Source organism: Arachis ipaensis, chromosome B09 (assembly GCF_000816755.2).
Source record: "Arachis ipaensis cultivar K30076 chromosome B09, Araip1.1, whole genome shotgun sequence".
Lineage (NCBI taxonomy): Eukaryota > Viridiplantae > Streptophyta > Magnoliopsida > Fabales > Fabaceae > Arachis > Arachis ipaensis.
This window is the reverse complement of record NC_029793.2, coordinates 10,089,331-10,106,241: the sequence shown is the minus strand read 5'-3', so window position 1 is coordinate 10,106,241 and position 16,911 is coordinate 10,089,331. Positions and strand designations below refer to the sequence as shown.

At 33.5% G+C, this 16,911-nt stretch overlaps 2 protein-coding genes across 4 annotated transcripts; one reads left to right on the top strand and one right to left on the bottom strand.

Annotated features, from left to right (window-relative positions):
• Positions 52-10,995, top strand: LOC107618358 (protein VASCULAR ASSOCIATED DEATH 1, chloroplastic). Of its 3 annotated transcripts, none has more exons than XM_016320392.2 (18): positions 52-421; positions 764-823; positions 2,131-2,181; positions 2,401-2,466; positions 2,899-2,994; positions 3,139-3,237; positions 3,398-3,498; positions 3,589-3,773; positions 4,533-4,573; positions 4,698-4,785; positions 4,965-5,051; positions 5,465-5,519; positions 6,182-6,248; positions 6,608-6,698; positions 7,294-7,355; positions 7,441-7,480; positions 7,589-7,890; positions 10,297-10,995. In XM_016320392.2, the coding sequence occupies exons 1-18, from the start codon at positions 218-220 to the stop codon at positions 10,525-10,527; spliced, it is 1,926 nt and encodes a 641-aa protein (XP_016175878.1). In that variant the 5' UTR covers positions 52-217; the 3' UTR covers positions 10,528-10,995. The 3 variants fall into 3 exon arrangements, with proteins under 3 accessions (XP_016175878.1, XP_020968317.1, XP_016175877.1); XM_016320391.2 differs by having other exon boundaries at positions 53-421; positions 10,294-10,995; XM_021112658.1 differs by lacking the exon at positions 3,139-3,237 and having other exon boundaries at positions 10,294-10,995.
• On the bottom strand, positions 14,954-16,528 carry LOC107617050 (phospholipase A(1) DAD1, chloroplastic-like). The gene has a single exon (XM_016318878.2). The coding sequence runs from the start codon at positions 16,484-16,486 to the stop codon at positions 15,146-15,148; it is 1,341 nt and encodes a 446-aa protein (XP_016174364.2). The 5' UTR covers positions 16,487-16,528; the 3' UTR covers positions 14,954-15,145.

Sequence of the window (16,911 nt, the reverse complement as noted above, 5' to 3'; positions counted from 1 at the left end):
ATTATTATGGGATTATCTATTTATCTTTAATTAATTCCAATTTATAAAATTAAAATTCTTTCTACGACTCAAGCAACGTTTCTTCTTCTTGTTTCTTCTTAGTTTCCGTCGTCGCCGTCAGTTAAGAACGTAAAACCCCACCAACCACCATTTCCCTCTTCTCACTCCTTCATTTTCCGTTTAATTTTCTCAGATCTACCTTTCTCTCTCTTCTTCTATGGCTTCCACTGCTGTTGCCACCTCCTCCGTCCCTGCCGCCGTGAGGACGGAACCGCTGCCGCAGACGTCTGATTCTTCTCCTTCCAGAACCTCCGCCGCCGCCGAGGTGTCGCTTTTATCGTCCTCACCCGCCGCCGAGGTCATTGATCGTAGCGATTCTTCCAATTCATCGCCGAACCTATTTGCTGACGCTGAAAATCAGGTACCTACCTCCTCGCTCTTTTAATCTTGTCGGTGCTGCGCGCTTCCTGCATTTATGATTCTTCGACTCGGTTCAATCGTTTCTGTGTGTAGTGTAGTCTGTAGCGCATTACTTTATAGGAATTTCGTTTATTCATTTAATTTTGTAGAAATGAATTATGCTGTATTATCTTTCATGTGTTTTTCCGGATGTCTTGAGAATTTCGAGTTCTGTGGATTTTGATATTAGGAATCTAAGCTGGCTTAGTTATCTATGGAAATTGTGTAAATTTTTGGTAGTTTTGAATTTCAACATTTCTGTGATCAATCTTTGTAACTCATGCCTTTATCCTTTTGGTTACAGACTATGGACGCGTTGAAGAGTGAAGAGTATCGGCAGCTGTTTCGTCTTCCACCAGATGAAGTAAGTGATTTTCTATCTTTTCAAGTTAGCTGTTCTAATTTCTTAAGGTTTTGCTTATTGGTTTACTGATTACTGTTATAGCATAGAATTGAATTGAATTGAATGGTATTCTAGTCAAATTTGCAGTTTTTTGGAACGTGTTTGTATATGATCATGTCCTTATGTCACTTCTTGGCAAAGCATTCAATGAAGTCGGGTTGGGAAACCTCATTGATGAGATGCTAAAAAAAATTGCTTAGAAGTCCCAGGTCAAAAGTCTCTTATTTTGCAAATTGTGGACCTTCTCTTGATTAATGGTAGATAAGATCATTCACACACCCTATTTAGTTATCAACACTCCTCCATGAAGGTTTTTTACTTTCATTTCCTTACTCTCAAGTAATATTCAGACTATTGAGTCAATTGCTTCCTTTTTTAATATATAAATTCTTTAGAGGTTAACTAATTCTAACGACCTTGGACCCTGGTGGTGTATAACTAAAGGAACTATTACTCAAATCTTCAAAAAAGTCAAAACTAAAGAACAATAATTTTGGATAGCCTCAAATCAAGAGCAGCCCCGACTTTGCAAAATAAGAGACTTTTGACTGGTGGCTTGTAAGCAATTTTTTTAAGAACCTTATCAATGAGGTTCCCCAACCCAACCTTATTGAATACTTTACGCACTTTCTTTCATGATATAATGAGATATCTCTTGAAGCCTTTGGGGTAGAACATATTTTGGATTTGTTTGGAATGAAATTCCTCTTACCAACTTATCCTTCTATTGTAATGTGTATCTTATCTACACATTCTGCTTACCGTGTGAATGAAGTGTTTGAATTGTGGAGCAACCATTTTCGGGAGTGCTTTCCTTAATTATATTACCTAAAACTCAATGTATCATATTTTAGTTTTGTAATTTCAGTCCTCCAAAATTTGAATAATGTTGGCTCAACATTTTCTTAGTAAGTCATTCTTACAAAATTTCCAAAATTAGTTCTGTACCATTTATATAAACACAAACATATTTCATCTAGGACTAAGGAAAAACCAAGTCTCTCTAGACTTGAATGTGATGTTGATATCAAGAGTTCCATTCCCAGAAGGCCCCCTTTCCCCTCTCCGTAGACAGATGCTTGCACATCCTTTGTAACCAAAATAAAAGAACACATTCTTATGGATAAATAAGTGCTAGGATTCAATTATATATTAACCTTGTCTGTGCATTTCTTACATCTAGCAACAAAGCAAATTGATATTTATATGTTGATTTTTCTCATTCCTTTTTCATAATTCACATCTTATTTATTCTCCTTTTATTTTAGGTCCTTATTGAAGATTTTAATTGTGCCCTCCAGGAAAATATACTTATTCAGGTAATATTCTTGTTTTGATTTGTTGTTAAATGGTATTAGTCTTGACTTGAGTGATGTACATTTTCTTTTTTTTATTGGAAAATCATTTTTCTGGATTTCATTTGCTTAAACTGCCAAAAGCTTTTTCATTTTGTTGTTTAATGATTTAAAAGCAAGTTATAACAAGTCATGTTGCCTTTTCATTTGGTTTCCTGATTAGTTATTAATTTCTTGTTGTAGGGTCATATGTACCTTTTTGTCAACTTTATATGTTTCTACTCGAACATATTTGGGTTTGAGACAAAGGTAAGTGACTGAACAGAATGCATTTTTAACATATTCTTTTATCTTTTTGCCTTCTGAGCTTGTTTATAATGCCCATGACTAATCTAGTTTAATGGGAAAATTTATTGCTTTTGGTACTATATTTTTTATTGCAAATGATTGTGTGAAAGCACGTACGTGGGTATGAACTGTCAAGAGTGACTAAATCACAAACTTAAATCCATATTGGACAATAAAATATCTGAAAGATTTTGTGTAAGTATTTTTTCTGAACCGTGTTGTTTCCAGATATATAATCTCTTCATTGTAATCTTTTTACAATAAAATCCATGATATATGTGAAAGAAGTATCGTTCCTTGATTGTTTCCATTGAGTTTATTCTTATCTAGAGATTTTGGTTTTTGTTTTACGATTTCTCTGCATCTTGGATATGTCAATGGTTTATGTTTCAGAGAATAATTGCATTCCCAGAAGTCACAAGTGTACGTAGGGCAAAGACAGCTGGGCTCTTTCCCAATGCCATTGAGATTCTTGCTGGCAACAGGAAGGTATCTTACACATAGAAGAACGTTATAGTCATTATGCATCACTGCAACATTGAATATTCAATCTGAATATATTTTTACCGCGTACTGTTTTTTCTGCTTAATTGTGCCCTGATGTCCGTCTTAATCCACTTATCTGTTTGACAGTACTTTTTCGCATCTTTCCTATCCCGTGATGAAGCTTTTAAGATTATTAATGATGGATGGTTACGGCAGGCTAATGGTACCAGAGCAGTTATTGAACAGGTGTTTTGCTACAGTAATCTGTGTATCTAATTATTTATGATGTTTGTTAAGGTAGAAAAAAAAAACCTGGAATTTAACAGCAATTCTTTTTGGCTAATGTTGTGTTTGTTGTACCCTTGCCCTTATACATTGGGTGGTCTTTCTTTTTCTTTTTTTTCAGGAGTCTATGTCCGAGTGCAGCGCCCAAGACAGTGAACTTATAGCTACTGAAAATGTCAAAGGTTCTGATATATTAGACAATGAATCTCCTTCTGCAGACCCGTATGCCCATTATCTTAGTGACCTTTGCCTTAGAATAAGATTATTTTGTGTGGAAACTCATTTAGACTTACTTATATATGTGTTAATCAGAAGCAAGGTTACTACTAATATTATCAACGACATGGGACCTCCATCAAATATTATAGATAGCCCTGTAGTGATGAAAGTTACAGATAAACAATCCAGTACAAAACAGGTAGCTGAACCTGTATTGAATGAAGATTCTCCAGCTGCGAGTTCATGCTGGAAAGAGGAGGACATTGATGCTCCAACAAGTGAGTTTGGAACATACCCACTACTTGTATACATTTTGGATTTAAGCTTGTAGAATGCATTTAATCTTCTAGATATTGTAATGTGGGAGAATGATGCAAGGTTTTTATTTTAGAATTGTTCAATGGATCTGGCTAATAGTATATTGGAAGAATGGGTGGTTTTGTTGAAATATAAATAAAATGAAATTTTTACTTTTCTATTGATTCAGGCTTTTAGGGTATACTTTATCATACATTGTCATAAAATAACTTGCCTGAAGTTTGTAACAATCGGGAAGTTTTGATGTACAGATGAGATTGGAGTTTGTATGCTATATTGTATTGCAGCTCTGTTACACTTAAATAGTTAACTGCAGTGGATTAGCCATATAAGCTCTTTGCTTAACTACTGTTTCTTACAAATAGAAGTTGGTAAACTGACTTGATTGATCCTGTCTTTGAAATTCTCCAGCCCCTCTGTTTATTTGTGGTCTGAGAAGTTAAAAAATATTAAATATATAACCCTAGGAAACTTTGCCTGAGCAAAATTGATCAAATTTTCATGCCCATTGTGTTTAGGGTTTGAAAAGCTATGCTTTATAGATGAATCATTTGTTTTGCTTTTTTATCATATTATCCTTCTCCTTAAATCTTAATGAAATTATTCTTTTATCAAAAAGATAAAAAAATGTCTATTGTGTTTAACTTATAATATATTTTATTAATCCATCATATTTTTTCAAAAACTCTGCTGATCTGAGCTTATTTTCTAATGTGCAGCCCCAGAAGAATACACATGTGTTGCAGAAGCTGAGTTTCCGGTATTTCTTATTAGAAAAAATACCATTTTATTTTTTCATTTTCAAGTTTTCCCTTGTTGACTTTAGTAATATTAGTCTTCTAAATTTATTAGAAATTTTAAAATTTTAAATTTACAAACTGCAGATAAAGGTTGAAGACTTCTTTAGGTACTTTTTCTCAGATGATGCTGTAAACTTTCATGAGTCTTTCCATAAAAGATGTGGTGATAAAGGTAGCCTGCATGAAACAACTATGAAACCTCTGCATTTGAAAAATCATCTTTAATTTTGTATGCTTTGCTGGTTGTGAGTATGGTTTAAAGGGAAGAATTTAAGATGACTAATACCTGTCACAATACACCTTAACGTTTTGTCGAGGATGATTTTTTCATTTTTCCCCCTCCCCTTTCAGACTTCAAGTGTAGTTCGTGGCGTCCTCAAGAGAAATTTGGGTATGCTCGTGAACTATCTTTTCAACATCCAATAAAACTTTATCTTGGTATGTTTCTGCCAGCTTTATTTCTCTTTTCTATCTGAGTTTTGTTATTCCATGATAATTTTATTGACTATGCAGTGGTGGAGGTTCAACTAAAATTTTGAATGAAGCCAAAGTGAATGCCTAATATGGGGGCTTATTTACAGAGAAATATATGAACATATTGATGAGTTACAAAATTCCATTTCATGGAAAAAATGATTGAGCAGCATGCCTTAAGTAGTTAAGTTTGAAGTTATTAATTCAAATTAAGCTAAATATAAGATGGAATAAATTGTTAAATCTAAGATCTCCTGAGCATATGTCATTTGATGAAGCAATAATAAGTTCTTTGATGCGTACCTATGATTTTTAAAAACTTGGCAAACTGTTCCTATGGAGACCTGCCAGTGAACATAATTGTGTTTCCTTTTCAGGAGCAAAATTTGGTGGCTGCCATGAGCTTCAGAAATTTCGAGTGTATAAGAGCAGGTTGTTACCATGACTCAATCCATTTTTATTTTTTCTTCAGTTATTCTTTTGATTTCTTTCAAGACGTTTTTTCAAGCTAAATGTAATGTAATTATTTAATTGGGAATTCCTTGGTGCCATGATGTGGCCTTGGATAGCATGGTCAAGTGACTGTAGCATATACTTCATCTTCTTATTCTGGCATCTGGTAGGAATGAGGAAAATATCTTAAGAAGTGTATCTTAGGATTGGTTTTCTTATCTCCATCTATCTATGATTTTTTTCCTTATTAATTAAGATTAATACTCTATTGTTATTGTACATGGCGATTAGTGCTGTCTCTTTTGTATCACACATAGAACACATCATATCATAAACTGCCTATATATACATATACTCAATTTCCTTCTTCCTCCTTCCCTTTTTTAGACCCATTATCTCAACATCTTCTTGTCTGTTCAATGAGTATTGGTGCTTTTATTGTGTTATGCTGGCAGCGAAAATAATTGCTCTTGCCTCAATACTGCATTTTATCGTTTCCATTCTTTGTCTTCCCTTATTTGTAGATGTTTATTATTTGTTTTTAGAGCAAGAATAAAGTTGCTCCATTGATTACTTGAAATATATGAAGAACTTATTTACTTATTTTTTTTTTTTACTTATTTTTTTTTTACTTCTTTCAGTCATCTGGTTATAGAGACATCACAAGAAGTCAGTGATGTACCTTATGCAGATTATTTTCGTGTTGAGGTACATTTTTTTCTGGGAAAATTAGATCTTTATCATAAAATTATGAGCTTTTTGCCCCCAGTACAATATACTTATTAGAAGCATTTGGCATGAATTATTTCTCTTTATAATTGTGCTACTAGGTCAACGTAGATAACATGTTTTATTTTGACCCGACTCGCTTGCAAAAGCTCATTGGGCTTGAATTCTACTGTTGACTTCGTGCTAAACTTGCTCTTTTTGCTCTCATGACGAGCCACTGTTTTTACTTGGTGGTTTCTTGTCTTCATTTAACTCTCTCTTTGTTTTAGTTGTTTCGCTAATAATTTTCTTCTCCCAATGAATTTATAGTTTACTTATATTTCTTGTTTAATTACCAGGGACTGTGGGATATACAGAGACACAAGGATGACTCTTGCATTTTGAGAGTATATGTGACTGTAGCATTTTCTAAGAAAACTATTTGGAGAGGTGGGCCTTTTCATGATTTATCCTGAAACTAATATTCTCTTGCTTTGTATCTTATTATTATTATTATTATTATTATTATTATTATTATTATTATTATATGCTAAATGACTTAGTGCTCCCTTTTCACTTTTTCAATATAAATAGTTTTGGTCTGTTAAATTTTCTTCGACTTTCCTGAAATGAAGAAGTATGAAGCAAACAGTTCTCCATGTTATTAGCTTTTGACTTGTCATCTCTTATACTTTAGGAGTTTTAAAATTTCAATTTAAAGTTACATTTCTTTTGACCTCATCAATTGGTATTGCAATCAGTTTGATGAATCTATTAGTTGAGTAAATATTCATTTTTAGCATTATTTTTTTTTTGCACAATACAAGGTTTCATGATGTAAAGTGTGATATTGTCTTTTATCTACAAGAACTTTTTTTATTACGCCAAAGAAAGATTGGGAACAGAATTACCAACTCTGACAAATTTTTTTATACTTATGTGTATGAGACACATATCTGCTTCACTTGAGAGAAAAGAAAAGAAAAAGAACATGTACCATTTTCTAAAAATTGGACTTTATTTGATTTTGTGAACAACTGCACAGGCAAAATATTACAATCAACCGTTGAAGAATGTCGAGAAGCTTATACTACTTGGATTAGCATGGTATTTTTTTTGTGGGTGTTTTTTTTTTCTGTGTTCACTATTTACACTTTTTATTGTCCACTTAAGATTCTATCACTACTTTCAGGCACATGACTTGTTGAAGCAGAAAAACCTAGAAAAGCAAGGTTTAACATTTGCAATTTCTATATATGTTCTTAAATTTTGAAGTTCATTATGCATTCCTGATACCATCAGTTTCTTTGTAATATTTATGATTTGTTTTTATGAGGCAGAAAGAGGTGCTGTTGTTGCTTTGACTCAAAATGGAAAAATCAATCCTGATATAGAGTTGGAGACTGTAGAAACTTCAGGAGCTTCACAGGAGGAATGTAACTCTACAAGGATGCAAGCTACATCTAGTGTAGCAGATGCTATTCACAAGGTTGACACCCAGATGCAAACAAGATTCATTGATACATCGTCTGTTCCTTCTTTGTTCAAAGATTATGTGAGAAAGTTAAGGTTGTCTTTGAAAAGTCAGAACAACCTCTCATTACTCATTGTTGCCATTTTTGCGCTGATTTTCTTCATGCAGGTGCGTACTTTGAACCATAGCTTTAAATTTTTGTCTTTTCATGTTTTGTGGATTAGTCATGAAACTATGAAAAGCCATTCTACTATCAGTACTTTTACATTAAATGCTAAAATCAAATTTTTATTGAAAGATTGTTGCAATTACTTGCTAATGTTAGTGGTATGTCGCTGATTCGCTTCTATGTGAATGTTATGTTACAATGCAGCAAAAAACAAGGCTTTATGATCCCACTAGTACCTAGTGGGTTCGGTTACATAGATCAAATAATGTCATTACGTCTTAATATGTATCATGTTTGCAATGAGAGTGTTCATACAGTGTTCTTATTTGACCACTTCTTACATAGTCTTTTTAGGTCTTCCTTTCCCTCCAACCACTAGTTTATTTTTTTATCCAATCCCACTTTTCTCATTAAATGCTATACTGACTTCTTTCCATATGTCCAAACCACTTAAGATAAGATTTTATCATCTTTTCAATAATAGGTGCTACTCTAACTTTTTCTCCATATGCATATGACTACTCATCTATTGAAGTATTCTCGTTTTAGCGCTGAACTTATGTTCATGTTCACCTTTTGTCACCCAACACTTTTTTCCATATAACATAGCTGGTTCAATGATAGTGATAAAATTTAACGCTGAACTTATGTTCATGTTCACCTTATGTTCATGTTCATATGACTACTTTTCTATTGCATAAAACCCAAAACACTCCACTATTTGACCATCCTTATTAAGTTCCTTTACTTTTGATATAACATTTTTCCCGATTTTCACTTCTATGGTGTTCATCTTTTGCCGCTAAACTTGTACTCCATATACTGTCTTTTATGCAACTTATGTGCAAACCATATACCTCCAAAATGTGTCTCTACAAATCCAACTTCTAATTCAAATCTTCCTGCGGTTCTCCCATAAGGGTGATGTCATCAGGAAAAGGCATGCACCCTGGTATGAGTTCTTGAATATGCTTCTGAAACAAGTGTGAAAAGAGATGGATTTAGAGATTATCCTTGGTGTAATCCTACACCAATAAAAATTTCCTTTGTTATACCTTATTGAGTTTTCACCCTAGTTGTATTCCCATCGCACATATCTTTAGTTGTACGAATATGTACAATCCTTGCTGCTTTCTTCTAGAAAACCTTTATACAGGTCTTCCTTGCTACCCTGTCATATGTTTTTTTTCAAGTCAATAAACATCGTGTGTAGATTTTTCTTATTACTCTGATGCCGCCTCTTCATCATTCTCTTTTATAGCCTCTGAGGTAGATCTAGCTGACATAAAACCAAACTGTTTCTTTGAAACCTTAGTTTCTTGTCCCAACATTCGTTCTATAACTCTTCACAACTTCATAGTATGGCTCATGAGCTTAATCTGTTTTTGTACCACAATTTCGTATATCCCCTTGTTCATTGTAGATAGGGACCAAAATGTTCTTCCTCCATACATATGCATTTTCTTAGACTATGAAATCTCATTAAAGAGTTTAGTAGCTAATAGACTCTATTTCATCCTAAATCTTCCCAAATTCAATCAGGATAATATCTGGGCCCACTGCTCTACCTTTCTTCATTTACTTTCAAAATTTTGAATTCTTCAATAGTAATTCAAGTCTTGGTTCCTCCTTTGTAATTGACCTAAGCATGCCATGAAAGAATCTCATGTCCATCCTTAAATACTCTTATCTGTGACTAACTTCACCATTCTTGTCTTTAATGCACTTAACATGATCCAAATCTCTTTTTTTTTTTTTTTTCTCATACCCAAATACTGATAAAGACCCTCGTAAGCTCTTGTTCTTACTTCATTTATCGTCACTTTTGTCTCCTCTGTGGCCGCTTATTTATCCCAGTTTTTCTCATTATCGCATAAAGACCACCTTTTACATCATCTCCATTTTTTACCTCTACCTTCTCTTGCACACTTGTGTCCTACCACCACGAATTTTATCTCTTCCTGCAGTACCTTTAGTTTTTCTTTTGCTGTTTTCCTAATAACTTTTGTCATCTTACATCACACTAGTTTGCACTTCCATGCTCATCTCACCTGGTTTCTTCCGAGAAGTGGAAGTGATGTAATTATGAGATTAGGCTGCCTACATTACAACCTTTGGGTGCAGTCCCTCCCTGGACCTTGCATTAATGCATGATGCTTGTGCACTGGGCTGCCCTTTTTATTTTTTCCTTCTCAACCAAGGGTATCTTTAGGGTGAAAATTGGGTGAAATTCTTTTTAAATGAAATTCATATACAATTTACATATATCTAATCCATGAAAAATTTCACCTTCTCCAACGTTATCAGCATTTTGGACTTTAGGGATGTTGTAAAACGTTTACTAACTATAGTTGCAGATCAAATACATCATTTTATTAACTATTTACTCTATTCTGTTGCAGCAGTTTAGCATACTTGTGCTATTGTCAAGACCTCAACACATACATGTTAACCCTCCCGTAGACAACATAAATATGATGGAAAATGGAGTTACTAGAACTTCAGACGTGGCATGGTTGGAGAAAAGAATTCATCACCTCAAAGATGAGATGTACATGGTTGAGACTAGGCTTGAAAGGATGCGGTATGAACATGCACTCTTAAAAAAGCAACTAAATGATCTTGAGCGTAAATAACTACCTTCTTTTCGTTGTTGAATCATATCTTTCTCTACATATCTTTTGGTGTATATATATGTGTGTGATGCATGGATCTGATATTCAGTTAAATTCTAAAATTCATTTTATCTTGTTGTAAATGAGGAATATAATTTTTACCACATGTAAAAACTAAAAATTAAGCCACGAGGATTGGTCTAGCGATAAAGGGTTTGGGTAGTATGCACGAGGTTCTAGTTTAAATCTCATTTGCATCATGTAAAAAAAAAAAAAGAGAAAAAGAAAATTGGTAGACAATTTTATTACGAAAATGATGTGCATTGTTATTGATCCTTGAATGTATAAGTATATTCTGTTATTATCGTTCATCTGCACCACAAGTTCACAACCTAAGTTAATAGCTTCTGATAAACATTTGTTTCGCTTGTGTATCACTCCTCAAAAGACAAAATCTAAGATTTGATTTCTTTTTCTACCAAAGATGTAGTAACACAGAAAAAGGTAGGAAGTTAATATTTTGTGGGCAAGCTATATTGCTCTCTCCTGTTATTTGAGGTAACTCATTGTGTTCCAATCCCATTTGTCTAGGCAGCTTTTCCTAAGCATCTTTTTAGAAGCTCTGTGTTATTTTTACAGGGGTATAGTTTCATGTTATAATGTTATATTGTACAAATACTGGGCTCTTAGGTGTATTATCACCCAAATGTCATGAGAGCTCAGTTTATGTCTTTTGAAATAGAAGGGAGTTGAATGATTTTCACTAAACCTCAAGTATATTAAAATACCGAGTCTTACTGTTAATTATTATTGATCTTTGAATGAAAAAAAACTAATTATGCTATTCTTTTTTAAATTCATGTATCATGGCTTTGTTAAAACTCGACAACATCATTTCATTCCTGATAGAAACTGGTATAATATGGTTTAACGGAGGTTTGAAAAAGATAAGTAAATTAGCACCATTATTAAATTGTATGCAGAGATGTATAGTAAGGGAGAGAGGGATAGGACATGGTTCCGAATGATGAAATGGATACTTCTAACAAGATATCATTCTTTTCTGTAGAAAGATGTGTAAGAGGAACCACAGTTGTCATGAGTAGGTAGTGTTTTAAATTTTAATATCTTGTCTGTCTATGCTAACCAGTAACCAGCGCTTTGATTCAGAAACAAGAAAAGTTATACTAGAAAGATTTCATTCTCTATTGATTCAACCGAAGGAACAGGGCTTCCATTACTGCCCTCCCTCTCTCTATTGATTCAACCGAAGGAACAAGGCTTCCATTACATCCCTCCCTCTGCCCCCCCCCGGGGCCGGGCGCGCGGCTCCTTTTCTTCTCTCCCTCCCTCTGTTTTTTGGCCAATTTTTTTTCGCGTTTCTCCTCTTCCTCCTCTTCTTCCTTCTTCTCTTTCTTTGTGTTTCTTCTCTTTTTTCTTCGCTTGTTTCATCTTCATCGTTGTTGTTTCTCCTCCTTCTTTTGATTTGACAACATTATATATTTTCTTCTTTGTTTGATTTTTTCTTCCAAAAAAAAATTATGAGAATATGAAATAAAAAGACGAAGAAGAAGAAGCAGTAGAAGATGAGGAGGAGGAAGAGCAAGAGTTCTGAATTATGTAGAACTTATCAGAATAAAAATATACCCAAATATCTTCGTTTTATACCTAAATATATTCGTTTTACACCCAAATTTGCTGCAAATACAAAAATGAGTTATGTTACGCGTACACTAAAATCAGCCACCAAAATTAGCCACCAGTATAAAATATATACTGGAATACAAATATACATTGAAAATAAATTAAAACACATATATTTATACACAAATACATTGGTGACTGATTTTAGTGTACAAATAGTATTTTTGTACAGAAAAATGTTTCCTTTAATACTGCATTTTTTTCTTCTTCTTTTCCTTATCTTTCTTTCTTTTAGTTAAAATGAATGTAAGCTCATCATCTTCCAAGTAATTTTGCAGCATTATGTGTTTCTTTTTCTTTTTTGTTTGATTTTTTTATTCTTGTTAAGAGAGTAAAACAAGAAGAAATTTAAAAAGGTAAAACAAAAAGGAAAAGATGAATAAGAAAAAAAGAAGAAGAAGATGGTGATGATGATGAAAAAAAAGAAGAAGAAAGAGTTCTGAATTATGCAGAACTTATCAGAATAAAAATACACCCAAATATCTTTATGTTACACTCAAATATCTTCGTTTTACACCCAAATTTGCTGCAAATACAAAAATGAGTTATGTTACGTGTATACTAAAATCAGTCACCAAAGCAGCCACAGTATAAAATACATACTGGAATACTAATATACATTGAAAATAAATTAAAACACACATGTATTTATACACAAATAGATTGGTGGCTGATTTTAGTGACTAATTTTAGTGTACAAATAGTATTTTTGTATAGAAAAATATTTTTTCTAATGCTGCATTTTTTTCTTCTTCTTTTCCTTATTTCTTTTTTTCTTTTAGTTAAATGAATGTAAGTTCATCCTCTTTTTAAGTAATTTTGTAGCATTATGTGTTTCTTTTTCTTCTTTATTTGATTTTTTTGTTTTTATTCTTGTTAAGAGAATAAAACAAGAAGAAATTTGAGAAGATAAAACAAAAAGAAAAAAATGAATAAGAAAAAAAAGAAGATGGTGATGATGATGAAAAAAAGAAGCAGCAGAAAATGAGGAGGAGGAGGAGGAAGAGGAAGAGTTTTGAATTATGCAAAACTTATCAGAATAAAAATACACCCAAATATCTTTGTTTTACACCCAAATTTGCTGCAAATACAAAAATGAGTTATGCTACGTGTACACTAAAATCAGCCACCAAAGTCAGCCACCAATATAAAATACATACCGGAATACAAATATACATTGAATATAAATTAAACCACACATGTATTTATACACAAATACATTGGTGGCTGATTTTAGTGTACAAATAGTATTTTTGTACAGAAAAATGTTTCCTCTAATGCTATATTTTTTTTCCTTCTTCATTTCCTTATTTCTTTCTTTCTTTTAGTTAAATGAATATAAGTTCACCATCTTTCAAGTAATTTTGCAGCATTATGTGTTTCTTCTTCTTTTTTGTTTGATTTTTTTGTTTTTATTCTTGTTAAGAGAGTAAAACAAGAACAAACTTGAGAAGGTAAAACAAAAAGAAAAAGATGAATAAAAGAAAGAAGAAGATGGTGATGATGATGAAAAAAAAAGCAGCAGTAGAAGATGAGGAAGAGGAAGAAGAAGGGTTTTGAATTAGGCAGAACTTATCAGAATAAAAATACACCCAAAATTCTTAAAAATACACCCAAATATCTTCGTATTACATCCAAATTTGTTGTAAATATAGAAAAATATTTCCTCTAATGCAACATTTTTCTCTTCTGAATTGAATCATACCTCAGCCACTTGATTGGATTCAAAATAATAAAAGGAGGAGAAGACTTGTAAAGACTTGTATGAGAAAAATACTTGTATGTGAAGAACAAATTGCCCATCAATACCATAGAGGGGCTGCAAAATATATCCAAAATACATCATATTAAAACAAGCATAAACTATAGAATGCAAATAGAACTATAAAATCATCATAAAAAATAACAAAAATCATATTCATGAATCATTATTAAACAAAAACTAAAACAATTCAACTAAAAGAATAAGACAATTCACCCCCAGTGAGATGAAAAGTTATAAACTGTAAATACACCCAAATTTTTTTAAAATACACCCAAATATTCCTGATTTACACCCAAATATCTGATATAAAATGCAGAAAATTTATCAGAACTAGTACATCAGATTCAATTCAAATAAGAAACAATGAACAACAAATTTCACAGGCAAGGTCCATGCATTATTCAACTACACAATCATAAACTATTAACTGAATATTCAGATTCAATTATTAACTGAAATTAAACCACATCTCAAAAACTTCATTGGATTCAAATTCAAAATTCACTTCGTTCTGGTTCAGCTGACAATCTAAAGTTGAATCATACATTAGCTTCAAAACAATTTCAGAGATTGATTTCAAAAACAATGAAAAATGAGAAAAACGAAAAAAGAAAACAGAGAGAAAAACTTATGTAAACGGCGAAGGAGAAGATAGAGAGAAACGCATGAAAAAAATCGAAGAGAGAAGACAAGAAAACGCAGAAAAAATTCGAAAAAGGAAACAAAATCCTTTCGAAAAAGGAAGTTATATATTTACGCGTTGATTGATTGAAAAATCTATTAAGGAGACGCGTGAAACCTACGTGCCATAAAAGATACATTTTAGAAATAAAGAATATTGCTTACTTGTAAGACTTATACAATAAAAAGATTTGTATGTAAAAATTAATTCTTTAAAAAATTATTTTTTAAAAACTAATTTTTATAAACTATTTTACTCTTACAAAATAAAAATTTCGGCTTGTTTACATGTTTATAAATCGCATTTGACTGAGAGTTACATGTTTATAATAATATAATTTTTACATAAACTTTCTCGCCTTCGATACAATAGTTTAAGCTTTATCCTCCATGGTATATATACAACCATCAAGATATTTACCAAGCAGTAAAAAATCCCACCTTATGTTCAAAAGTCAAAACAAACAAGAAAATAATATAAAATCACAATTACAGCCAAGCCTTTGGCCACATGTCGTTGATTGTTTTCTGTGTGCAAGGGCCGCACGAGGAGCTTACAAAACTTTTTACCAAGTGCAGGTATGTCTTCAGATCATGACACGTGGCAACATCTCCTTGCTTTAAATATGGTAAATCCTTACTACTCAACCTTAGCTCTTGTCCAACATCAGCATAAACCAACTGCATGTCCTCTACACGCCTATGTAACCACCCTAACAATCTTGCCACGTGGACATCTTCATTGTCCGCCACGTCATTGTCTTTACTCACAGCAAACCCTGGAACTCTTGTGAAAACATCGTCAGGGTTCACTATTCTCAGTATCTTGATCCCATTCTGTTCCAATATTCTCCTAAATCTTCTGTTTCCCACGCGGGGCCCACCGAAGGAAACAACCGTCACCATTGGTGGATTCTCAAAGGTGGTGGTTATATCATACGCACTTAGGATTGCAAGCGCGGCTCCAAGGCTATGACCTGTGAGGGTGAGGCTAAGTGGTTCATTACCATAGGATTTGATTACTCTCCCAATCTCTTCTCTTACCATCTCTTGCAAACTTGCTTGCTTGGAGGTTTTTGACGTGTACAGACTTAGAAACCCTTTTTGCACCATAGGGCCAATATCGTCTTTTCCGTCCACTTGATCAGCCAAGTTAGTTAACGTTGCACGTAGGTTTTCCAGCCACTCCAAGCACGTAGCCGTTCCTCGAAATGCGATCACCACGTCACGTCGGCCGAGCCGGATAATTTCCTTTTTGTGTTCACATACGGCTATGTAACCGATCCAACTAGACCGGCTACATGCCCAACTAGATATTTTATCTGCCCATGTTGGCACGTGAATCCCACACGTGGCGCGTAAATTCTTAGTTAATTTGTATCCTGAGCTCGCAATTCCACATCGATTTAAGAGCGAGCTTTTGGGATGACGACACGTGGCATAAGTCGGAGAAGAAGGGTCAAAGTCAAAAGAACGATAGGCTGCATCTACAAAGTGTCCATATCTTAATATTTCCCAACGTAGGTTATCATCAAGGGGATCAAGCAAGTCTTGCCAGTGGTTGATTCCTTGGTATTGCTTCCATTTGGGACCAAGTTTTGGGGACATGTAGTTGGCTGATGAGGTAGGTTTAAGTTGAGACCATGAGTGTGTGGTACAATGGTTGAAAGGTAACGTTGGTGTGTTTGATTCATCTTGTGACAAAGTGATAATGGGGTTGGATATGGAAAAAGAAGAGGATGATGCTCTTATAGTAAGAGCAAGCCTCATTATTATGATGAGATCTTGCTTCTTGTCCTCTCTTTGCAGTTTATTAGGTACTTGCTGCATTCCATTTATATGGGGACTCTAAAGAGAGTGGAGGAGTGGTGCGTGGGGCAAAAGACAGTGCTTATTATTTATGTATCAGCAGTGCTACAAGCTAATAAATATTAAAGAAAATAACCGATAAGTTCCTGAACTTTTGTTTCCTAAACATTTTTGTCTTTGACTATTAAAAAATATTTTTAAGTTCCTGACCTTTATAAAACTTGGACGGATCAGTCTTTGATGGAGGCATTTGGACGGATCAGTCTCTAACGGAGGCATTTGGACGAAAGGACTGATCCGTCCAAATTTTGTGAAGGTTAGGGACTTAAAAGTATTTTTTAATGGTCAAAGACAAAAATATCCGCGGGACAAAGAGTCAGGGACCTATTTGTCCTTTTCTCTAAATATTAACATTTGGGTTAATGCACATTAATATATCAGATTTT